We start from the raw sequence: 24,961 nt of genomic DNA on the forward strand, positions 1-24,961 counted from the left end.
CAGATGCCAAAGGGCCCAAGGTACTGCTTCTGTGGATGAAAAGCGAAGACCTCGATATCTCATCAGAGTCCTGAATGAAACCGGTCGACTCTCAGAACTCTCAGAAACCGGTATCCTTCCATGATCCTCAACTGCCTTTCTGGAGTGAGGTACAGTCTCATGTCTTGGGAGTTTATGACAAATCCCAGGTATCTTTTGACTGTGGAGGGTATGAGATCTGACTTTCCCCAATTGACCAGCCAACCTAGAGAGGTAAGGAGGTTCAATGTGGAAGTCACGTCTATATTGAGGCGATCTTGAGACTTTGCTATGATGAGCCAATCGTCTAGGTAGGGTATAACGTTTGTTCTGCTTCCTTAAAAGAGAAGTCCGGCGAAAATGTTTTTTAAAGTATTGTATTGCCCCCCAAAATTTATACAAATCACCATTATACACTTATTACGGGAAATGCTTATAAAGTGCTTTTTTCCCTGCACTTTCTACTGCATCAAGGCTTCACTTCCTGGATAAAATGATGATGTCACGACCTGACTCCCAGAGCTGTGCGGCCTGTGGTTGCTGGAGAGGATGATGGCAGGGGGACACTGAGGGACACAGGGCACTGGAGGGACACTGAGCCATCATCCTCTCCAGCAGCCACAGCCCACACAGCTCTGGGAGTCGGGTCGTGACATCACCATTTTATCCAGGAAGTGAAGCCTTGATGCAGTAGTAAATGCAGGGAAAAAAGCACTTTATGCACATTTCCCTTAATAAGTGTATATTGGGGATTTGTATAACTTTTAGGGGGCAATACAATACTTTAATAAAAATTCTCGCCGGACTTCTCCTTTAATACTGCCACTACAGAGGAAACTACTTTTGTGAATACAAATGGGGCTGATGTTATTCCGAATGGAAGAACCTTGAACTGTGGGTGTAGAATTTGCTCTCCCATATGAACTGCGATTTGGAGAAATTTTTTGTGATCTTTGTAGATTGGTATATGAAAATAGGCGTCCTTCAAGTCGAGAGACGCCATAAAGTGTCCTCTGTTTAGGATAATTTTTACTGATCTTATTGTTTCCATGCAAAACTTGTTTTTGTTCATAAATCTGTTTAGGTACCTGAGATCTATTATTAACCTGTTTTTTTCCAAAGGCTTCGGTACTAGAAAAACAGGAGAATAAACTCCCTAGCCTTTCGCGTTGGGAGGGACTGGTTCTACGGCAGATAGTTGAATCAGCTCCATAATGGATTGTTCCAACAGTGTCTGTTTCTCTGGATAATGACGAGAGGAAACGAGAAACCTTCTCGGTGGCAGTCAGAAATCTTTACCTTTTGGGGAGGATTTACCTCTTCTGGAGGATCCTCCCTTTCTGTAGAATCCATATACTCTTACTCTGCCTCGAAATCGGCCCTGTCTGCCTCCTTGAGGCGACCTTTCTCTCCTATACCGAAAGGGCTTTCTGACAGGAGGGAGAGATTTGCCCTTCTTGTCAGAGAGTTCCAACATTAGGGTATCCAGCTCAGAGCCAAAGAGCCTGCCCGGGGAAAATTCCATGAAAGCTTGATGAGCTGCAGAATCAGACATACAGTGGTGCCTTGGATTACGAGCATAATCCGTTCTGGGACCGCGCTTGTAATCCAAATCCACTCTTAAACCAAAGCAAATTTTCCCATAATAAATCATAGAAATGCAGACAATTGGTTCCACACCCCAAAAATATATATTTATTATTCAGGATAACATGTAAAACAAATGAAACAAACATTCAGAAACAGCAGAATATGTGATATTATAAGTTACTGTACAGTAATAGAGAGTATGGGAAACACAAGGGTGGACAAAGACTGCAGGAAGCATGAAGGAATGAGCAGGGCAGATGTGGGCACATACATGCAGCACTCTCTGTCCGGGGAGAGAAGGGTTACAGCTATGAAGAGATTACCTCCACAGTCCTGTCCCCTGATGTAAGCCCCAGCCTGAAGTGGATCTGCTATGATTTGGAAGGTGAGGGAGACTCCCTTGGTCAGAGTTCAGGGCTGTAGACCCCGATATGCAGACCATGTCCCTCCTCCGCTCGCGCTCCCACCCAGTACAGGGAGCTCTTAAACCAAAGCAATGCTCTTAAACCAAGTCACAATTTTGAAAAACTGTGAGCTCTTAAACCAAAATGCTCTTAAACCGAGGTACGACTGTATATTCCATAGCCAAATAAACTAGATAGAATCTTATCTAACCATATCTTCATGGCTTTTGTAACCTCATGGTTAGAGACGGGTATGGAAGTCTGTCCTACAGCTGCTGAATAGGCTCTCTTTAATGATGCTTCAACCCTACGATCCATGGCTTGTACTGTCATCTGAGGGTACAAAAATTTTCTTTGATAATTTGGCTACAGCCATATCCACTTTTGGAGGATCAACCCAGGATTCAAATTGATCCTCATCAATAGGAAACAAGGCCCCAAATTTTTTTACTAATAGAAGGAGGTTTTTCTGGCTTCTTCCATTCCGAAATAACAAGGTCGTAGATAAAGTCATCCATCCCAATGGCTCTAGTGTTCTTAGAGGATGAAGCTTCCTCCTGGTCAGGCTGAGTGACAGTACGTACAAGTCTGACTAGTTTGGAAATGTTCTCAGGGTTAAAGAGGAATTTTTCCTTCTCATTATCATCTTCATCATCAAAATCTGAATAGATTTCATCTAAAACCTTAGAAACCCAAAAAAAGTCTGCCACAAAATAATACGTTTGCAATTCAAATGTTAAATATCAACCAAAGAAAAAATTGCAGAACTAATACATGAATAAAACATATTTCTTTATTTAAATCAATAATAAAGTACAAAATTATCACCATGAGATACACAGAAGTACAAAACTGGAGAGGGGAATAGATGTCAGTGGGGTATATGTGACTAAGGATAAATGAGTAAACAGTATAAAGGGGAACACCCCATGTAAGGCACAGTTATATATATAGATTAGATAACCTCCTGTACGTGCAGGGCCAACACACATGGCAAACACAAGTGTATATAGTGGAACAAAATAAACCCACTAATCTGCCCAGCAAACAATAAGTACAAGCCCAAATTATAAACAGAAGGAATGAGAAATAATATAGCCAAACACAGAAAGGAAGGGGGTGAGCACCAGCTACCACACTGACATCTTACCACTCTCCAGCACAGACAGCCTATGTACGTTTCACTCACTTCATCAGTGAGCAGAGTGCGTTCCAAAGGCTGGTATGGAAAAATAAGCCTGTATAAGGATAAGAACTGATACTGCCGCGATACAGCGGCAGTACAGGCATCCGAAGGCACAACAGGATAGAGTAGCAATAATAAAGGGAGGGAGGAGGGAAAACGTCCTGCCTTCTTACAGGGACAAAAAAAGACTCACTGGTTGTGGGGATCCGCCTCCTCTTATCCTAGAGGGAGGAGGGGCCTTTATTTGAATTATTAAAACTTTATTCTTTGTACTAGTAAAAGTTCCTCTTGTCCTGCCTAGCTCACAGGGGCAAGAATACCCCGTTACTGTGCCGCTGTGGAACATAAGGGAATAAGCTCTTTGCTATCTGGAGAGCAAAAGGTATTGTCAAGGCAGGTGATCGACTTCATAACTCAGAACCTCAACTTCTCACTTTTGCTGAACTGCAACGAGCTAGAGAATTAGGGCCTGGCCATTTCCTATCTTACCGCCAGGTCTTGTCCTTTTGACTAGCTCGCCTTAAAAATTGGAGTAGAGAGGTCCAGTCTGGTGTTATAAAAGGAGAGCGAGGAAGCCTGTCACTCGCTTTTTATTTATATATCAAGACCTAAAAAAAAAACAGCCTTTGCCCATTTGGAACCTTAGCTGTTCAAATATTGGGAAAGAAAACTGGGAAAACAGAATCTCACAGAAGGAATTATGAAAGGATGGGGGCTCAGTCAAAGCAGCTGTCATTAATGAAAGATGGCAGGAAACCCAGTACAAAATAATGCACCATGCCCTTTATGGCTTCTCCTTTCCTAGCTCCCCTACTGATCCTATTTGTATGATAGCATGTCCCAGGTGCCATACCTCTAATACTGATCTCATGCATGGGTGGAACCATTCTGGAAATAAATTTAAAGAATAAATTAGGTCAACATTTGCCTATACAACCTATGACCATCTTACTCCATATCTCAGAGGAAGATAAACCAATGTCTAAGAGATGTCTATTAGCACAATGGTTACAACGAGACATTCCATCGATATGTGAGATCATTTCCCAGGTCAAGCACTATTTGAAAATGGACCAACTAGATGCTGAACAGAGTAAAACAAATAAAAACCAAGTAAATAGAAATCTTTTATTTGTGCTTTCATGAATAGGAATGAGATTTGTCAAATCATATCTCCATTTCACCAGACAGATTGGTACCTAAAAGGGGACTTGGCAGGCACTTTAGAAACATTAAAAATTTTGTTGTTAGTTGACAGTAATGTGCAGAGTTAAGGCCATGAAAACAGGCACATGAAATGGAGGGGTGGGGTGTTATGGAGGGGGTGGGGGGCTAGTCCGTGAGAAAAGGGGAGGTAAGGGGAAGAGTGTTTGTTTATTTATTGTTAATTGTTGCTGAACTGATACTACAATATACCTAGGACGGGCCTAAATTTAGACATGTCTTCTTTGTTTGATGCCTTTATACTAGCAATCGTATGAGACTACCATTCCTTACCAGAATATATATGCCTTTTGCATGTTTTGTTAAAACAAAATATTTTGTGAAAAACCATAAATAAATAAATATATATATATATATATATATATATATATATATATGAATTTCTATAAGTGATTGCAGCAGAAGTATAGATTGTCCACAAGGGATTATTATGATCTTTACACCTGCCTCATAGATGCAATAGGGCTATAAGTGAGCATTTGCCCATTCATGAGCTGATCATTGGGCTTATAGCACAGGGCTATATTTGACTGTTTGGCCAATAATAGCCTCAAGTAAACGTGATTCACAGCTAACCTGAAATGCAGGTAGGCAAGGGAGAGGTGTACAGTATAATACAATACTTACAGTAATTGTATTCATATTCACAAGATGACAAATCAAATTTCACAATTACAATGTCCAATGGATAGAATGTCCCCTACATAACAGGTAAATGAAGTCATAGATTTTCAAGGCTAAAGTTGACCATCAGGAGTATAGTATTCCCTTGTTTGCAGTGACTTCAGATTCTCTCTACTAATGTCCCCATCTTAGATTTACCAGGGGAATTTCTCGACACAAACTAAAACTTAGCGACAACAGAAATATTACAGCTAAGGGGCATTGTTCTCACAATATGAACAACAGCCCATTATGTAGTGCAAGACGTCTGCTACAATAGAGGTGTGTGCCGAGTGACATGATATGCACCTAGGTGGCCGAGAACACAACCTGTAACTGAGAAAGTATCATGTACTTTACAATCTGTACCAGTCCGGCACGCCAAGGATATCATGTAAAACCCTCTTTTCAATTGATGTGAAAATTGTGCAAACAGTAGCATGGATAGGGCAAACCTTCAAGCAAAAATAACTACACATTAAATATATACATGATGGGAGAATTGTTCATGATACAGTGGTGCCTTGGATTACGAGCATAATTCGTTCCGGGACCGTGCTTGTAATCCAAATCACTTTTAATCCCTTGACGACACAGGGCGTAAATTTACACCCTCACTGCCTCACGAGCTGAGCCCGCCCCATAGCGGGTGAGGACCGGCTGCTATCTGCTTAACCCCTTAAACTCTGCGACGTTTAAGTATAAGTGACTGGAGCATCTCCGGTCACTTAGCGATCGGGACCCCCGCAACGTGTCTGAGGGGGTCCCGATTGCATTTCCTGACTGCCGGAGGTCTCTTACCTTCCTCTGTGCAGGCCTCGGTTCGGTCATCTGATTCTGCCTGCCACAGGCAGGCTGAATCAGAAGATCACAGATAACACTGATCCCTGCAATGCTATGGCATAGCAGGCATCAGTGTAAGGAATCCAATGTACACTCACCGGCCACTTTATTAGGTACACCTGTCCAACTGCACGTTACCACTTAATTTCTAATCAGCCAATCACATGGCGGCAACTCAGTGCATTTAAGCATGTAGACATGGTCAAGACAATCTCCTGCAGTTCAAACCGAGCATCAGTATGGGGAAGAAAGGTGATTTGAGTGCCTTTGAACATGGCATGGTTGTTGGTGCCAGAAGGGCTGGTCTGAGTATTTCAGAAACTGCTGATCTACTGGGATTTTCACGCACAACCATCTCTAGGGTTTACAGAGAATGGTCCAAAAAAGAAAAAACATCCAGTGAGCGGCAGTTCTGTAGGCGGAAATGCCTTGTTGATGCCAGAGGTCAGAGGAGAATGGGCAGACTGGTTCGAGCTGATAGAAAGGCAACAGTGACCCAAATAGCCAACCGTTACAACCAAGGTAGGCAGAAGAGCATCTCTGAACGCACAGTACGTCCAACTTTGAGGCAGATGGGCTACAGCAGCAGAAGACCACACTGGGTGCCACTCCTTTCAGCTAAGAACAGGAAACTGAGGCTACAATATGCACAAGCTCATCGAAATTGGACAGTAGAAGATTGGAAAAACGTTGCCTAGTCTGATGAGTCTCGATTTCTGCTTGAACATGACAATGAGTTCACTGTACTCAAATGGCCTCCACAGTCACCAGATCTCAATCCAAAAGAGCATCTTTGGGATGTGGTGGAACGGGAGATTCGCATCATGGATGTGCAGCCGACAAATCTGCGGCAACTGTGTGATGCCATCATGTCAATATGGACCAAAATCTCTGAGGAATGCTTCCAGCACCTTGTTGTATCTATGCCACGAAGAATTGAGGCAGTTCTGAAGGCAAAAGGGGGCCCAACCCGTTACTAGCATGGTGTACCTAATAAAGTGGCCGGTGAGTGTATGTCAGTGATAGTTCCCTAAGGGAACTAGAAAAGCGAAAATAAATTAATAAATAAAAGTTTTAAAAAGTGCCCCAAAGCCCCTCCCCCAATAAAAGTGTAAATCATCCGCCCTTCCCATTTCATACATAAAACACATACAGTAGAAAGTAATAAAGTTAATCAACATATAGTACACCCTAGCCTGCGTAATCGCCCAATCTATTAAAATAAAACAATATTATTCCTGCACAGTGAATGGCGTGAAAAAAAGTGGTAAAAATACGCAGAGATTGCTTTTTTTAATGCCATTTTTTGTATTAAAAAATTAATAAAAAGCGATCAATACGTTTGATTTAGAAAAAAATGTTACTAATAAAAACTAGAGATCATGGCGCAAAAAATGACACCCCATATGACCCCGTAGGTGAAAAAATAAATGGGCTATAGGAGTGACAATAGGACCATTTTAAATATGCCTATTTGCAAAAAAAAATGTTTTACTGACAAAAATAGTAAAACGTTAAAAAACCTAGTAAACCTGCATATGGCCGTGTTCAGACTGACCTATAGAATAAAGGAAAAATGGCAGTTTTACTGTTAACTGCATTACATAAACATGGAACCCCCTAAAAATTTGTGGAATCGCATTCTTTGACCCAAATTCACCCCATAAATGATATTTTGGGAGTTCTGTCATTCATTTTATAGCAGATTGAAAGATGCCATTAGAAAGTACAGCTGCTCCTGAAAAAAACAAGCTCGCGCATGGCCCTGTAGGTGGAAAAATGAAAGAATTATGGGTCATAGAAGGTGAGGAGGAAAAAACGAAAACGCAAAAGTGACAATTGGCCCTGTCCTTAAGGGGTTAAAACAAAGCAAATTTTCCCCTAAGAAATCATTAAAATAAAGACAGGAAGTGAGAATCACAGAGCTGTGCAGGAGGACAGTGACAGAAACTTTTCTATACGGCAGTGTGATTGGCTGAGTGTAAGTGCAGGTAGACTATAGCAGCAGTGTGTATAGCTGAGTGTTAGTGCAGGCACATTATAGCAGAAGTGTGTATAGTTGAGTGTGAGTGCAGGCGCACATTTTAGCAGGAAGGGAGAGAATGGGAAACACAATGGCTGACAGACTGCAGGGAGTATGAAGGAATGAGCAGAGCATAAGTGGGCACATACATGCAGCACTCTCTATCCAGGGAGAGAGGGGTTACAGCTATGAAGAGATTACCTCCACAGTCCTGTCCCCTGATGTGAGCCCCAGTCTTAAGTGGATCTGCTATGATTTGGAAGGTGAGGGAGACTTCCTGGGTCAGAGTAAAAAGCTGTAGACCCCGCTATGCAGACCATCCCTCTCACCCAGTACAGGGAGCTCTTAAACCAAAGCAATGCTCTTAAATCAAGTTACAATTTTGAACTCTTCCTGCAAAGCACCCTCAATCCAAGTTAGTCTTAGTGGTGAGGTACCACTACAGAAAAAGCAGTGTGTAAACACTACACCTAACCCCAAAAGATTTGATCTCCTAAGAGTCCTTTTACACATGGCAAACTTTGCCTGTCTGCAGCTGTAAATGAGCACCGATTAGCATTTGCAGCACCTTCACTAGGCACAATAAATCATGCAGCTATTAACATTGTTATCAGCCGCACAGCTCCTGGTCCTCAGGTAGATGTGTGGCTGATAATAGAGCAGATTAGCCCATTGGCTGATTGCTGTGACTTTTACATGGGACGATTTTTGGCCGAATGATGGTTTCTAGAAATGCTTGTTGCCGATAATCGGCCCATGTAAAAGGGCCTTTAGACACCAGTCTTTATTAGGCCTTAAAGAGACCCTGTGAGCAGGTTTAGGCTGTCCTAAGGGTAGCATAAACTAAGTGACAGAGAAACCGAACAGAATGATGTATCACTTGCATTGTTCAGTGCAGCTGATTTAGAGATATCCTCCTGAATGACAAGGAAAAAAAACCTTGTTCTCTTGTGTGTGCTTAGTAATCCTCGATATTTATGAGCACCAGCTCCCTCTGCTTATTGGCCGCTGATTGGCAGTTGTACATCTGAACTGTGTATAGGCAGATGGCTGTCAATCAATAGCTGGAGGGAGTGGCGCACCACAAATCCCATTCACCTACATATCAGGAGAGCGGCAAAACAGAGTGAAGTAATACATTGTTTCTTGTATGGAGTAAAAGTAAGGCAGCTCACTGAACCTCCACTGGAAAGCCTGGATGGTGCACGGGACAGCTGTATGGCACACAGCAAATGCAAAGACGAAGAAAGAAGATTGTCCGCGAGTAAAGGGGTGGAGAGGGATATTTTTTGTGTGTTGGAATCTGGATGGTTGGAAGAGAATGAATGGAGAAAATGTAGTATGGTAGTATTATTGGTTAAAGTATGGAAGGAGTTAAAAAAGGTGTATGGAATAGAGGGTTTGCTAGGTTTTGCTCCCTTGTGGGAGAATAGTAATCTTGGCGAGGTTAAAAAAATAGGTATATTAAAAGGTTTGAAAGCAGGAGGAATAGTTTGTCTGGAGGATGTTTGGGGGGTGAATGGGATGAAAAGTTGGGATAGGATAATGAATGAATTTAATGTGAGTCAGAATGATTGGTTTGAGTATGTAAGGTTGAGACACGCTCTTCAGGGTATGGTGTCGGTTGGAAAGATTAAAGTTGTGAATAACCCCATGATAGATAAAATTAGAAGGGAGCCCTTTACAAAAAAAATGTATTTCTAGGACTTATAAAAGCCTTGTGGATGTGAACATGAGTATGACTAATAGTAGGCAAAAATGGGAAACAGAGATAGGGGAGCTGGGGGAAGTTCAATGGGCATCGATATGTGGTAATTTGAAGAAAGTTTCTTCCGTCGGAAATCACAGGGTAATACAGTTTAATATCATACATCACTTGTATTATACCCCTGTTATTTTGGCCCGAATAAAGAGGAGGAAAGAGGATAATTGCCCCAGATGTGGGGCAGGGCAGGCGGGGTTTGGCCATATGATATGGGGGTGTGTGGAATTGAGTAATTTCTGGGAACAAGTTTTTTTCAGAATCTCGGGGAAGGTCGGGTTTGACTTACAGCATTCAATCGCGTTAGGGATTCTGGGGGATACCTCTAATATCAGGGCAAAGGAGAATATTAAAGGGAAAATTATTATATATAGTTGCCAGAAGATGGTTCGCCCCTAAGGGGCCCGGTGATTGATGAATGGGAGGGTTGTGTCAAGAAATTTGAGAGACTACGGGGTAAAGTTATTAGAAGTTAATAGGGGTGTTCTGTTAGGTGATTTATATTTGTGCGATTTATTTATTTATTTTTTATCTGTTCTTCTCTGTAATTCCTCCTGGATTGGGGGTGGTGGTGGTGGTAAGGTATTAATTGATGTATTACTGGTTTTGAAGTATGTGAATTGTATTATTTAATCTTTGTAAAATAAAAATAAATATAAAAAAAAAAAAAAAGAAGATTGTCCGGTTTCAGATATCCAGTCCGATAAAAGCAAACTTTTATTTGAAGATGAAACAGATACTCCTAGTCCAAAGGATCGACATGTTTCGGGCTACATGCCCTTAAACTTGATACACATTCACAATGACAAACCCCATTTAAAAATCTGTCCAGGTGGGATCAAGTGAGTAGACACCCCTTCCCCAGGATACAATTAAAATGTGGAGAAATAATCCATGTGCTATACAAAAAAAAAACGAGGTATGGTCGTTCTTCTCGACGCTGGCCTGTATGAAATAATGAATAAAAAACTTTTAAATGATCCTATGAGCTATAGGAAGCTGCCTGGTAATCCTACAAAATCTTGCCAGAAGGCTCTGGACGAAGTCTTACTTGAGGGTCTGCACAGAGGCGTCTTAAACCAGAAGACACATGATTACTTGAGAGTATTGGAACCAGTCACCCCAATTTTTCACTCTTTACCAAAAGTGCATAAAGGGGTTTTTCCTCCCCCTCCCCGTCCTATTGTGGCGGGTATAGGTTCCTTGGGTAAACGATTGGGTGACTGGGTTGACCATTTCTTACAACCACTCACACAGGTCACTCCTACATATATTCGTGACACCAAGCATGTTTTGGGCCTTTTGGAAATGATGACTGTGGAATCGAATTACAGTGTAGTCACATGTGACGTGAATGCACTGTACTCGTCGATCCCCATAAACCTGGGCTTACGGGCACTGAAAGATTTTCTTCACATGCATAGCCCATATAGCCAGGTTCTGCAGGAGTACCTTGTCCTAGCTACAGACTATCACTTGAATAACAATTTTTTTATGTTCGATGGCGATTTCTATCTGCAGACGCAGGGAGCTTCTATGGGGGCTAAGTTCTTCCCATCCCTAGCGGGCATTTATATGTCGGTATGGGAAATCGCGATACATTTTTTCACCGCAAAATCCTTTTTTCCAAGAGATAGTCTGGCTGGGCAGGTACATAGATGATCTGCTGATCGTCTGGCGTGGGTCAGAAAACAGATTTTCGGAATTTCTACGGTATGTTAATTCAAATGACATGAATTTGAGCTTCACTTCCACCTTTGGCGGAGATAAGATTTCCTTTCTGTATATTAATATCCAGATAGGGAATAATAGATTTGACATCTCCCCCTATAGAAAGGAAAATGCAGGAAACTCACTGCTACTAGCCACATCCTGCCACCCCCACCCCACCCCCATGTGGTGAACAAAATCCTATATGGGGAATGGCACCGTTTACGGCGTAACTGCTCAGATGACACAGTTTTTGCTGCGGAATCAGAGAAGCTACAAAAGCGTTTGTTGTCTAGAGGTTACACAGTTAAACAGTGTGAACAGGCACATAACAGAGCAGCCTCTTTAAACAGAAATGATCTGATAGATAACTCTGCTGTTAGTCACAGAAAGCAACCTAAACAAGCATCTGCCTCCATACCCACATTTGTTACCACCTTTAGTCGCCAATATAATGACATCAGAAAAATTATAAACAAATATTTACCGGTTCTAACGCAGGATCCCTTGTTAGACAAGATAGTCAGTGGGGGAGTACGAGTGCTATCCAGACGGGGCCCCACCCTTGGCTCTAAACTATCACCAAGTCTATTTTCCAGTAAGCAGCATGAAGAAGGAAGTGCCTGGATACGGCAGATGCATTACATGTGGCTATCTAAAAACTGGGGCCAATTTTCAGTCTTTTGTAACTAGCAAGGAATACAGTATACGCTCATACGTTAACTGTAACACATCACATGTGGTGTATCTGGCAGCCCGCATTCGGCGCCATATCTCAGATGTATCTAGCCTGACAGAGAATGTATCCATGCTAACAAGGCATTTTCTTACTGTCCATTCAGGGTCCACAGAGTCATTACGTGTTACGGGCATTGAAAAAGTCACCCGTCCAATAAGAGGGGGAGAATACAAACGGAAACTCCTGAATAGAGAAAGTTACTGGATTTTCGTTCTAGCCACCAGAGTCCCTAATGGACTGAATCAGCGACATGATCTTATCCTTACTTACTGAATATTTATATAGTTGGTGGATGCATTATATGCTGAATGTGTTTTTTTTTGGTCAGTAGGTGAATACATTCATTGCATCTATTATAATCATGTTACCAATAATTTGTTGGTTGCTGTTCACATGCGTCCTTTATGCTCTGTTTGTGTCAGCAACTCCAAAACATGCAGAATTTTTGTTTGTTTTTTTTTGTATAGCACATGGATTATTTCTCCACATTTTAATTGTATCCTGGGGGAGGGGTGTCTACTCACTTGATCCCACCTGGACAGATTTTTAAATGGGGTTTGTCATTGTGAATGTGTATCAAGTTTAAGGGCATGTAGCCCGAAACATGTCGATCCTTTGGACTAGGAGTATCTGTTTCATCTTCAAATAAAAGTTTTCTTTTATGGGACTGGATATCTGGAGCCGGACAATCTTCTTTCTTAAACGGCGTTGTAGGTTGAAAAAAAATAAAAGCACTATGGCTCTACTATGGCTCTTAGAATGAAAGGAGGGGGAAAAAAAATGAAAATTTAACCCATTAAGGGGTTAAAATGGTGTGTATTCCCGCTTCTTCTATCAGTGACTACTGTATAAATGCACCCAGAATTTGTAGATATGTAGCCAGGCTTAACATGAGTTTTAGCCAGGGTTAACTTGATTCCTGACACAACAATTATGTCAGGGAGCTGTGTTAGGTCAATTAGAAAGGCAAGTTAAATGCCTTATTGGCTAGAACTCATGTTAAGCCTGGCTACATCTGTATATTCCATTTCTTCGTGTCTGAACTTCCTCATGCCAATATTTTGTTTTATGGCGCCCTCTAGTGACACCATTGTTGAAGTGCATTGTAAACTGGTACATTTTTCTTCAAAGTATTTACAGGCATCTTAGTGCTGATTATACAACACGGGTCTCTCCAGAATCTACACAAAGATACTGTACTTTGATGGTTGGAGACGCACCTGGTATCCCCGCCAGCCTTCCATATAAGAGGATCCAATAATGTTGTGGGTCCCAGCCTTTCCAGATCCCATGTAATGAAGGCAGTAGATGCATGGAGCAGTGTAAATGGCCTCTTACTGCACAAAGGATTTGGGAAGGATAAGACTTATGTAAATCTGCAGAGCAGGCAAAGTAGCCGTGCACTCAGGAGTTGTTTTATTTAAATGGTACAGCTTGTGTGGTATTACAACTCCATTCAATGGAACAGAGCTGCAGGGAAAATTAGGCTTACTAAATAAATCTCAAACCTCCAGGTTAAAGGGAGCCCATTGCACCAGGCAGCCCCCCCCCCCCTCCCCTACACAGGGCCCCACACACATACCAGCTCCTGAGTGTCCCGCCATAGAGATCTCACCGGCAGCCCATCTGCAAATGAGCGGAGTCTGATGCCCATAGGACATCACTGCTCCAGTGACTTCCTATAGCCATCAGGCTCATCTCTTGGTACAAGACCCCACCAAAAAACTCCTATCCCTACTTTTGATACATACTGTTCTAATACACTAGACCAGAAAGGTTTAAGCTAAAGTTTTCTAATCTCCTAGAACCCATAATAGCTTTAATTAAATGGCTACCTGGCAACACCCACATCCAGAATTAGAAAAATATGGCAAATTTCTTCCAGAAACAGCATGAATCTTGTCTCCAGTTCGGATGTGGTTTGAAATTAGGCTTATTCGCTTTAAGGTTCTGTCCACACGTACAGACTCAGTCGCAGTGTAAATCTCGCTGCGAGTGTCAGGTAGTGGCAGTTCCCTGTCACTACATACTCACTGCGGTCTGAACGACCGCTGCGAGTATGTAATTCTGCCGCCCCCTTAACCCCTTCTGCCGCCGCCCGCTGTGTCTGTATACATTACCTCTCCTCGCTGCATGGGGTCCCAGCGTCCTGCTCTCCCCCCCGGCCAATCAGTGACTGCGGCTGGGCAACACACTGATTGGCTGGGCGGGAGAGCAGGACGCCAGGACCCCATGCAGCAAGGAGAGGTAATGTATACAGACACAGCGGGCGTCACCACAAGGGGTTAAGGGGGCGGCAGAATTACACACTTGCAGCGGTTGTTCAGACCGCAGCGAGAATGTAGTGACAGGGAACTGCCAGGATCTGAAAGACTCGCAGCGAGATTTACACTGCGAGTCTGTACGTGTGGACAGAACCTTAAAGCGAATAAGCCTAAGATTCATGCTGATATGACAATTTAGTACATCTTGTCACATTAAACTCCTGCACATAGGCCAGGTTTTTGGGCAGAGCTCTGGAAAACAAAGGGTTCCAAAAATCTGGAGCATTTTAAGGGTATGTGCACACTGAGCAATTCTCGCAGAATTCCGCCCGGCTTCCGTCACAAAATACGTGCGCAATTCCGCCCCTTTAAATGCAACATTGTTCCTTTCTATAGGACAAAAAGGGAATTCCGTCTTTCTGTGCACACTGAGGAAACTTCTGTACGGAATTCTGTCAGGAATCCGCCCGAAGTTCATTCTTTGGGTGGATTCTGCTAGAGGAATCCTATAGAAATCAATGGGGCTTAAATTGTGCCTGAGCTGAATAGACAAGGAATTTCAACCAGAAAACTTTCCTCTTCAATTCCTCGAGAATTGCTTAGTGTGCACATACCCTAAAACAGTTGGTCTAAACTTAGACTAGACAGTCCTCAGAAGCAAAATCTGCCACATTTAAATGATTTGTACCCTTGAAATATGTTATGAACCCAAGTCCAACTTTCATGCATAATTTGGTCACCTATTAGTGGATATTAGAGATGAGCAAATTTACAGTAGGAACAAATCATTCGCTTAGTTCCTACCTGAAGAAGGGCTTCCGTAAGGTATGAATATCAATAAATATTGTATATTCTATTAATAACTCCCTTACAAGGTGTAAGGTTAGGATCCACCTCTAGTAAAGGGTAGCTCCAACTGTACACCTTCCCTTTCTTATTCCCTAGTATAGTTTCCCTCTGCTCCCCTGAAGACCTACAATATACACGGCAATTGATCACACTTATATTGCTAGTAAAATCTCTCTCTCTCTCATCCCTAAACTCATACACGCCTCCCCTTGCCCAGCTATAAGGGTATGGGTAAACTGCGCAGTTCAGAATAGGAGGGGTTAATGTGGAGAGAGAGACAGCTGTGTAATACTTAGCCAGATGCTGTCTGGGTCTGATGGTGGTAGTAGTCTCTTCCCCTCTGTCCAGGTGGGGGATGGTGGATGAAGATGTGAAGACCTCTCTAGCTTCCCTATTGCTGGGGTTTAAATACATAAGTTCGGTGGGTGTGTTCCTGCCTGTTTCTATTTACACATGTAAGGTAGCCTGCCACTATGCCCCAACTAACCCCTTCCCAGTGGACAAGCAAGTATTTCAGGAGCCAGTTCCATTTTGTGCTGCGGGAATGTGGAGTGGGCAAGTTCCAGGCCACCTGGCCGAAACTAACTTTTGTCCTACTGCATGGGTCACAAACTTGCGGCCCTCGGGACACTAGTTTGCGGCCCCCACCTCAATGGTAAGTTTACTGTAAGTGCGGCCCGGGGGAGCTCCGGCAGAGAGCTGCACTGCACATGTAACTACAAATATAAGATAGATGTGCCGTGTTTCTGCTGGAGCGCCCCCTCCCCCGCCCTCCTCCCGGGCTCCGGCAGAGACACGGCACATCTATCTTCTATTTGTAGTTACATGTTCAGTGCAGCTCTCTGCCGGAGCGCCCCGGCCCCCCTCCTCCCGCAACGCTCAGCTCCACTCCTGCGCGGCGCCGGAGCGTGACGTCACCCAGACCGCACGTCCAGCCAATCAGTAAGGGGACGTGCGGCCTGGGTGAAGTCATGCCCCGCCGGCCATCAGGTAAGAGTACTCTCGGCGGGGGTGGGGGTGATAGTGGTGTGTGGGGGAGGGCTGGGGTGATAGTTCTCTGTGAGGGGGAGGTAGGGCTGGGAGTGATAGTTCTGTGTGTGGAGGAGGGCTGGGAGTGATAGTTCTGTGTGTGGAGGAGGGCTGGGAGTGATAGTTCTGTGTGTGGAAGAGGGCTGGGAGTGATAGTTCTGTGTGTGGAAGAGGGCTGGGAGTGATAGTTCTGTGTGTGGAAGAGGGCTGGGAGTGATAGTTCTGTGTGGGTGGGAGGGCTGGGAGTGATAGTTCTGTGTGGGTGGGAGGGCTGGGAGTGATAGTTCTGTGTGTGAAGGAGGGCTGGGAGTGATAGTTCTGTGTGTGGGTGGGAGGGCTGGGAGTGATAGTTCTGTGTGTGGGTGGGGGGCTGGGAGTGATAGTTCTGTGGGGGGGGCTGGGAGTGATAGTTCTGTGGGGGGGGGCTGAGAGTGATAGTTCTGTGGGGGGGGCTGGGGGTGATAGTTCTGTGTGTGGAGGAGAGCTGGGGGTGATAGTTCTGTGTGTGGAGGAGGGCTGGGAATGATAGTTCTGTGTGTGGAGGAGGGCTGGGAATGATAGTTCTGTGTGTGGAGGAGGGCTGGGAATGATAGTTCTGTGTGGGTGGGAGGGCTGGGAGTGATAGTTCTGTGTGGGTGGGAGGGCTGGGAGTGATAGTTCTGTGTGGGTGGGAGGGCTGGGAGTGATAGTTCTGTGTGTGGGTGGGAGGGCTGGGAGTGATAGTTCTGTGTGTGGGTGGGAGGGCTGGGAGTGATAGTTCTGTGTGTGGGTGGGAGGGCTGGGAGTGATAGTTCTGTGTGTGGGTGGGAGGGCTGGGAGTGATAGTTCTGTGTGTGGGTGGGAGGGCTGGGAGTGATAGTTCTGTGTGTGGGTGGGAGGGCTGGGAGTGATAGTTCTGTGTGGGTGGGAGGGCTGAGAGTGATAGTTCTGTGTGCGTGTGGGAGGGCTGGGAATGATAGTTCTGTGTGTGGGTGGGAGGGCTGGGAGTGATAGTTCTGTGTGGGTGGGAGGGCTGAGAGTGATAGTTGTGTGTGTGGGTGGGAGGGCTGGGAGTGATAGTTCTGTGGAGGGGGGGCTGGGAGTGATAGTTCTGTGTGTGGAGGAGGGCTGGGAGTGATAGTTCTGTGGGTGGGGGGGGGGGCTAGGGGTTTTAACAGATGAAAAACTAAAGCATTTGATGACATTGGAATGTTTTTGTAAGAGCTTTTCTTGTGGAAAACCTGATGCGGCCCAGCCTCACCCAGACTATACCTCCAGCGGCCCCCGGGTAAATTGAGTTTGAGACCCCTGTCCTACTGGAACCTCCTGTCTTGTTATAGTGCTTGAAAAGCACTATATTGTAATCCGTATTCTTCTTCCAGCCATTTTTCTGCACGTAAGACTCCGTTCAAACTGCGTTTCGATGTCCTCGGCGATGTGAGGTGTGCTATTTTTCGTTTCGATCGGATCTGTCGTTTTTAAGAAATTTACGTTTAAAGACCCCTAATTTCCCATAGAAAATAATGGCCCATTGCAAATAATGGCCACACTCTAACCGCTGACAGCCAATCACAGCACATATGCAAATAGCTGAAATATAGCAGCCAATAGGAACTCTAAGGTCTCATCAGGCAATGTATCACACCATCCACAGTCACATATCCACTGTTGGCCAATAGAAGATGCAATATATGGAAGGTCCTTAACGATTTTGTCTCACTGACATGAGTAAGATTGTCATGGTAACCGAGCAATGATCTTTACCATTATAAGTAGCAGAGGTCAGTCAGTAAAAAAGCAGAGCTGAGGCAGCCATGTAGTAGAGACAGTACCCAAGTCGCTCTAAATGGGTCCCTTTAAGAGCCACCTGGGTCCCTTTAAGAGCCACCTGGGTCCCTTTAAGAGCCACCTGGGTCCCTGGTCGCTCCTAAAGGGACGGGACCCAGGATTAAAGTTTCTCTTAAAAGGAAGTCACTGGTAAAGGGGCGCTCTTTTCAAGCACTATGTATTTTCCTGGAAATGCAAAATCTAGTTGGGTTATAAAACTGGAGAGAACAGGACAAATGCTGGGGGTCATCAATTGGAAGGTTGAAAAGGACAGTGTATATTGTGTATACATATATCCACATATAAATTTATACAGTATATACACATATAGTACACTTCCTCTTTACACTACCATAAATTCACTCCTTTCTAGTGGATATATTTGCTTACTATAGCCAGTAATACAGGTTTTGAACATTTTTGTCTCTAGAGAGGAGAGCAAGTCACATTCTTCCTGTCTGGGATTGAAGTCCTCCTTAATCTTCCCATGATGTTTGAGGTTTCAAAAAAGATGTACAAGTGTGTGTGTATAATATATATATTATATACATACACACACACACACACACTCACTGGCCACTTTATTAGGTACACCTGTCCAACTCCACATTACCACTTAATTTTTTTAATCAGCCAATCACATGGCGGCAACTCAGTGCATTTAGGCATGTAGACATGGTCAAGACAATCTCCTGCAGTTCAAACAGAGCATCAGTATGGGGAAGAAAGGTGATTTGAGTGCCTTTGAACGTGGCATGGTTGTTTGTGCCAGAAGGGCTGGTCTGAGTATTTCAGAAACTGCTGATGTACTGGGATTTTCACACACAACCATCTCTAGGGTTTACAGAGAATGGTCCAAAAAAGAAAAAACATCCAGTGAGCGGCAGTTCTGTGGGCGGAAATGCCTTGTTGATGCCAGAGGAGAATGGGCAGACTGGTTTGAGCTGATAGAAGGGCAACAGTGACTCAAATAGCCAACCGTTACAACCAAGGTAGGCAGAAGAGCATCTCTGAACGCACAGTACCTCCAACTTTGAGGCAGATGGGCTACAGCAGCAGAAGACCACACCGGGTGCCACTCCTTTCAGCTAAGAACAGGAAACTGAGGCTACAATTTGCACAAGCTCCATCGAAATTGGACAGTAGAAGATTGGAAAAATGTTGCCTGGTCTGATGAGTCTCGATTTCTGCTTGAACATGACAATGAGTTCACTGTACTCAAATGGCCTCCACAGTCACCAGATCTCAATCCAATAGAGCATCTTTGGGATGTGGTGGAACGGGATATTCGCATCATGGATGTGCAGCCGACAAATCTGCGGCAACTGTGTGATGCCATCATGTCAATATGGACCAAAATCTGAGGAATGCTTCCAGCACCTTGTTGTATCTATGCCACAAAGAATTGAGGCAGTTCTGAAGGCAGAAGGGGGTCCAACCCGTTACTAGCATGGTGTACCTAATAAAGTGGCCGGTGAGTGTGTATGTGTATTATATAATTATATATATATATATATATATATATATATATGTGGCAGAATGCAACAAGATCATTTATAAGACATTGGACACATTTTAAAAGAGTTTCTTAAATTTATTCATTTTTTAAAAATAAACTTGTCAGTGCATCGGTAACATCACAAGACAAACACATAAAATATAAATAGTTTGTTTTCATAAAAACATTGTATAAAACGGCATTTTCTCTAAAACAACTTGTCAGCGTCTTGTGTTTACCCAGTGATAGCGGTCGTTGCGAGGACCCGAGAATGCGGAGGAAGATCTATAAGGTTTGTAAGCTCTGTGTTGAGGATGGTAGCCTGCAGGCTGTTGCTGGGGATACCCATCATTTGGGTAGTTCCTTCTCCGAGGAAACTGGGACCAAGATTGGGCAGGTTGGCTGTAATCTGTACACTATATGAGAGACCAGGGTTAGAGTTAAACATTCATTGCGGCAACTTTTGCCCTAGAGATTTTACAAGTAGGTGGTAGAACTAAAATAGTTATACCTCGGTTCCTGAACACGTCAGTATGTGAACAAAACTTCCCCCCCCCCCCCCATTGGTAAGTATACAAATAAAATTAGGGGAGATATTGTTCAGCCGAAAGTTGTGTTGAGGGACCACCAAGGTTACAAGAGCAGGGATTCCTGTCATTATGACAGGAATCCCCACTTTACAGGGTGTTCCCCCAAAGCTGAGAAGCAGCCACCCACTCCTGCCTCTCTGCTGTGGGGAACACAGTAGGGATCCTCATGAGGAGAATACCCTGCGCAGCTCACCTAGTAGCAGTTGGAGCTCTTCGCGGCACCCTTATCTAGGCCACTGGCCCCCACACCTGCATGGGATCACATGCCCCCCCCCCCAGCTAGTCTGCCCCAGCTCCTGGCACCCCTCTCCAGGCTGTTTGAGTTTTGCGCAGGATCAGGAGCCTGGAGAGGGGTGCCAGGAGCTGGGGCAGACTAGCTGGGGGCAGTCTGGGGCAGACTTACTGATAGTCTTTGAACTCTGTGGGCCGGGTGCTCTGCACCAGACCTGTGCAGTGTTGGCAATGAAACAAATTTATATTGTTCCCGGCACACTGCTCAAATTGTACAGGGAATTCTTTATCGCCAGCTCCTGTACCATGTGGCAGTGCTGTTCACATTCACCAGGCCAAATGGCATAATACTCAGGACAACTGGCCCTCTAAGCTATTCCTATAGCATGGTATAAGATAGGAACAGCCCTTTAATACAATCTAGGCCTCCCCAACCAAAGCCAGAAATGAGTTACATACCTTCATATGTACCTGGTAGATACTGTTGGGATTGCTCACAGTGGGAATAGTCTTTGGTTCTTTTACAGAAGTCTCTTCATCTGACGATGTCCCAGAGTGGTAGTCAGAAGTGGCCTTCTCTACAGCGGTGCTTATTCGCTTAGACACATTACAGTCTTCTTTACCCATGAAACTTGCAATTGTGAATGGGCTATTCTTCTCACCATATCTGTGCAGGTATATTAATTCCAGATCAGGTCAATTGTACACCAGGGTCTAGCAGGAGCAGCAAAGACACACCTATACACTCTACAACACCTACCTGCAGCATACTTCAAATGGATCCACCCATATGGTCATTTCCTTTGGCAGGCCAAGATCCTCAAATTCTACCTCACTTTCCGCACAGGCTTGCTCCAAGACCGAGTCAACTGATTGACACTTATTTATTCTTATACACCTAAAACAGATTGTAATACATAAGGCTGCAACCTATGATCAGAGACTTGTGTTTCTTAAGGAACGTTTAGAGTGTAACTGTCATTTCAGGGTCATTTTTCTGAAGACATTAAATATCAATAGTACAAGCGATTTTAAGAAACTCTGTAATAGGTTTTATGTTATGTACTAAAAGAGTTTCCTTCTGTAGTGAAAAAGCAATCTCCCTGCCTCCCCCCTCACATCAAATGAAGCAGGATTTCTCTGTCCATTATGTGGCTATGGAGAGGGGAGGGGCTGTTAGGAGTGACTGAGCACGGAGGATTTCTGCAGAGCACAACACCCTGCAATCTTCTCTCAGTAAGTTCATAGATAAGCACTGACCTTTCTGACACCTGAATTTAGCGGTTTAGGTGTCCAGAGAGTCTAGAAACCGCTGACATTCATGTCACCTCTTCCTGCTACCTCATCTCCCTCAGCCCCTCCCCCCTTCATAGGCTTACAATGGAGAGAGCAGAGCCCGTCTTCACTGGCTTCTCTGTAATGAAGACGTGTTTGCCTGATAATGCACAGATAAGTCAGGGGGGGGGGGGGAGGCTGGGAAATTGCTTCTTGAGTACAGAAGGAGGCTTTTTTGGCTGATGAAACCTATTACAGAGTTTCTTAAAATCGCTTATACTACTGATTTCTGCAATAAAAAAAAAAAAAAAAAAAAAGATAGTTGCTGATGCTTTAAATGCTGTGGATCTGCTGCGCAGTGTGGGTGCACCATTCTTGCACCAAAAATCACCATTTTAAATCTCTTGCAGAAATCTACAGTATAGCCCCGTTCACACTGAGCCTAATCTACTGTATATTTACATAGGCCCTAATCACACTGAGCAAGAACGTCGGAATTCCGCGGCGTAGCTCTCCGTCGCGGAATCCCGCCTTGCTCGGTGTGCTGCTGACATGTCATTTCTTCAAGCGGAGAGCAGCGGCAGCGCGCCCTCTCATTCACTGAGCAAGGCGGGATTCTGCCGTTCTTGTTCAGTGTGAACGGGGCCTATGTTAACAAACAGAAGAATAGGCCCACTGTGGGTTTCATAGTGAACACTTAGGGGGAGATTTATCAAAGGGTGTAAAATTTAGACTGGTGCAAACTGGCCACAGCAACCAATCACAGCTCAGCTTTAGGCAGTGCTGAAAGGAAAGCTGAGCTGTGATTGGTTGCTGTGGGCAGTTTGCACCAGTCTAAATTTTACACCCTTTGATAAATCTCCCCCTTAGGGTACAAACACACACGGCATATACGCTGTGTATTTACTGCTGCGATACGCAGCAGATTAGATCTAAATAACTGAACACAGTATCAAATCTGCTGCGTGTGTTTGTACCCTAAAGGACTTTACTCTGCAGGTTGATGGTGCACAAGGCGGGGAGATCCAGCAATATGTATAGAGAAAGACCTAACACGCCAAGTAGATTTGCTCATTTATTCAGTGTAGTATGCATCAATATACAGCAAATGAGTTTCAGCCAGAAATAGCCATCAGCCTGGCCAAATGAGCACAGAATAAGTTAGCAAATCTACTTTGAGAGTGGCAGGTCTCTGTACACAGTGGGGGAGATTTATCAAACTGGTTTAAGTTAGAAGTGGCTCAGTTGCCGATAGCAACCAATCAGATTCAACTTTCATATTACAAAGTCTGAGGAATGAAAAGTGGAATCTGATTGGTTGCTAGGGGCAACTGAGCCAGTTTCACAAGTGTATATAAATTTCTGACAGCAGTTTATTTTAAAGAAAGATTTTCGCTATACGCCCCTTTAAGGTCAAAGTATCCCATTAAAGTAGTGTTTGAAAACTGCATTGTGTTCCTACACCCAAGGGACCTCTAATATTTCAGGCACTTTTTGTCCCCATCACAGCTGCAAGTACCAACCCAGCTATGGGTGTAGTGATCACTGACCCACAGTTGGGCCAATATCCTCATCTTTATTAGGCCAGGGCTACACTGCAGCGCAATTACCAATTTACACTATTGAAAGAGCAGCAGTCCACATTGCAGTGTAGCCCTCTGTTTATTACCTGAAGTGGACCTCATGCAACGCTCTAGGAGACCTTCTGGAAGGCAACTCTATAGTACATACATTAAAGTGACTGTACCACCAGGCCCAGGCCGAAGCACTGGAGGCGGGCCGACTCACCCCCAGTGGGAGGAAACCCCCGCCCCTCTATGACGTCACTCCATTAGAATCAATGGAACTCTATCAGAGGGGCTGGGGTTTTCTCCCATTAAGGGTGGGTCGACCCGCCTCCAGTGCTTCAGCCTGGGCCTGGTGATACAGTCACTTTAAAGCCACTTACCGGAAGGCTTGTCCTTTTGATGGGTTCTCCACGTACCAATGAGTCTTATACCTTGCAAACAGTATGGTCGTCAGTTTAGCAGCAAACTTTTCTATCTTCTGCTTGCTCAGCTTCTTTTGTTTCTTTACCAGCATAGTAATGAAGACAACTGTGGCAGCGATTTCTTCCTTCATGCTTTTGGTTATGTGGCTCAGGGTGGAGGATGTAAGAGCTATGGAAAGATTGATTTTACAGTGAAACCCATGTTATTGCAATGATGGATATGCACATGGAAAGGTCATTGCATGTCTGCCATATTGAAGGCCATATTGTGGGCTACCAAACCTTTGCAGGTTTTAGGTTGTGTTCCCTCATTACAGTCACTGTATGTCACTAAAACCATGCCCCCACACGGTTATGTGTTCGATCATCACGGTTATTGGTGACCACATGGAGGTATGGTTTTATCCACATGCTGTGACTGCAATGTGTCCCAGGACTGATAGCAGGGAAGTGAGTCACATCTCCCTGATCAGTGGGACCCCAGTCAATTAAAAGTTTTAACCTGCCTAAGTAGAAGCAATTTAAAGATTTATATGACTTTCTGGAATATTCCTTTACTTAAAGTGACTGTACCACACAGACCGACCCACCCTTAGTGGGAGGAAACCTCTGCCCCTCTATGATAGGGTTCGGGTTCCATTGATTCTAATGGAGTCACGTCATGGAGGGGCTGGGGTTTCTTCCCACTAGGGGTGAGTCGGCCCGGGCCTGGTGGTACAGTCACTTTAAGTGTACAACCACACACTGCATATACGCTGCGTATTTACTGCTGCGATACACAGCAGATTAGATCTAAATAACTGAACACAGTATCAAATCTGCTGCGTATCTGCCGTGTGTGTTGTACCCTTGGGCATATTCCAGAAGAAGTCAATCTTTAAATTGCTTCTACTTGGGCAGGTTAAAACTTTTAATTGACTGGGGTCCCACTGATCAGGGAGATGTGACTCACTTCCCTGCTATCAGTCCTGGGACACATTGCAGTCACAGCATGTGGGTAAAGCCATACCGTCACATCCCAGTCACTCACCAGAACCCCTCCCTGCACTCACAGTGGCACATCCCCTGTCATTTACTGGCACCACCGAGGACTCACCAGCGGCTGCGGCACCCCAAACAATGCCGCAGCTCACCAGCGGCGGCCGCCAACACATTCCCATTACTGACCAGCAACCCCCCTCCCCCCCGGACTCCCCAGCAGCAGCGGCCGCCTAAACCCAGCCGCGGCTCGGCAAACCCCCGTCACTCACCAGCACTGCTGGAAACC

The 24,961-nt window shown here is 44.4% G+C and overlaps 1 protein-coding gene across 1 annotated transcript; it reads right to left on the reverse strand.

The window, feature by feature from the left end:
- Positions 1-19,811: 19,811 nt before the first annotated feature.
- BTG4 (BTG anti-proliferation factor 4) lies at positions 19,812-24,044 on the reverse strand. Its single transcript, XM_069948092.1, has 4 exons — positions 23,653-24,044; positions 21,190-21,327; positions 20,889-21,096; positions 19,812-20,024 (listed from the first exon to the last, which is right to left on the reverse strand). The coding sequence occupies exons 1-4, from the start codon at positions 23,823-23,825 to the stop codon at positions 19,830-19,832; spliced, it is 714 nt and encodes a 237-aa protein (XP_069804193.1). The 5' UTR covers positions 23,826-24,044; the 3' UTR covers positions 19,812-19,829.
- Positions 24,045-24,961: the final 917 nt, after the last annotated feature.

Source organism: Dendropsophus ebraccatus, chromosome 12 (genome assembly GCF_027789765.1).
Source record: "Dendropsophus ebraccatus isolate aDenEbr1 chromosome 12, aDenEbr1.pat, whole genome shotgun sequence".
In the NCBI taxonomy this organism is placed as follows: Eukaryota; Metazoa; Chordata; class Amphibia; order Anura; family Hylidae; genus Dendropsophus; species Dendropsophus ebraccatus.

What these genes read in the sequence shown, in the direction of transcription:
- BTG4 (XM_069948092.1), bottom strand. Translation starts at nt 23,825, where the DNA reads ATGAAGGAAGAAATCGCTGCCACAGTTGTCTTCATTACTATGCTGGTA. An exon ending in TCAAAAGGACAAGCCTTCCG is followed by an intron (nt 21,328 to 23,652) that starts GTAAGTGGCTTT and finishes AATCTGTTTTAG; the next exon opens with GTGTATAAGAATAAATAAGT. An exon ending in CCATTTGAAGTATGCTGCAG is followed by an intron (nt 21,097 to 21,189) that starts GTAGGTGTTGTA and finishes ATACCTGCACAG; the next exon opens with ATATGGTGAGAAGAATAGCC.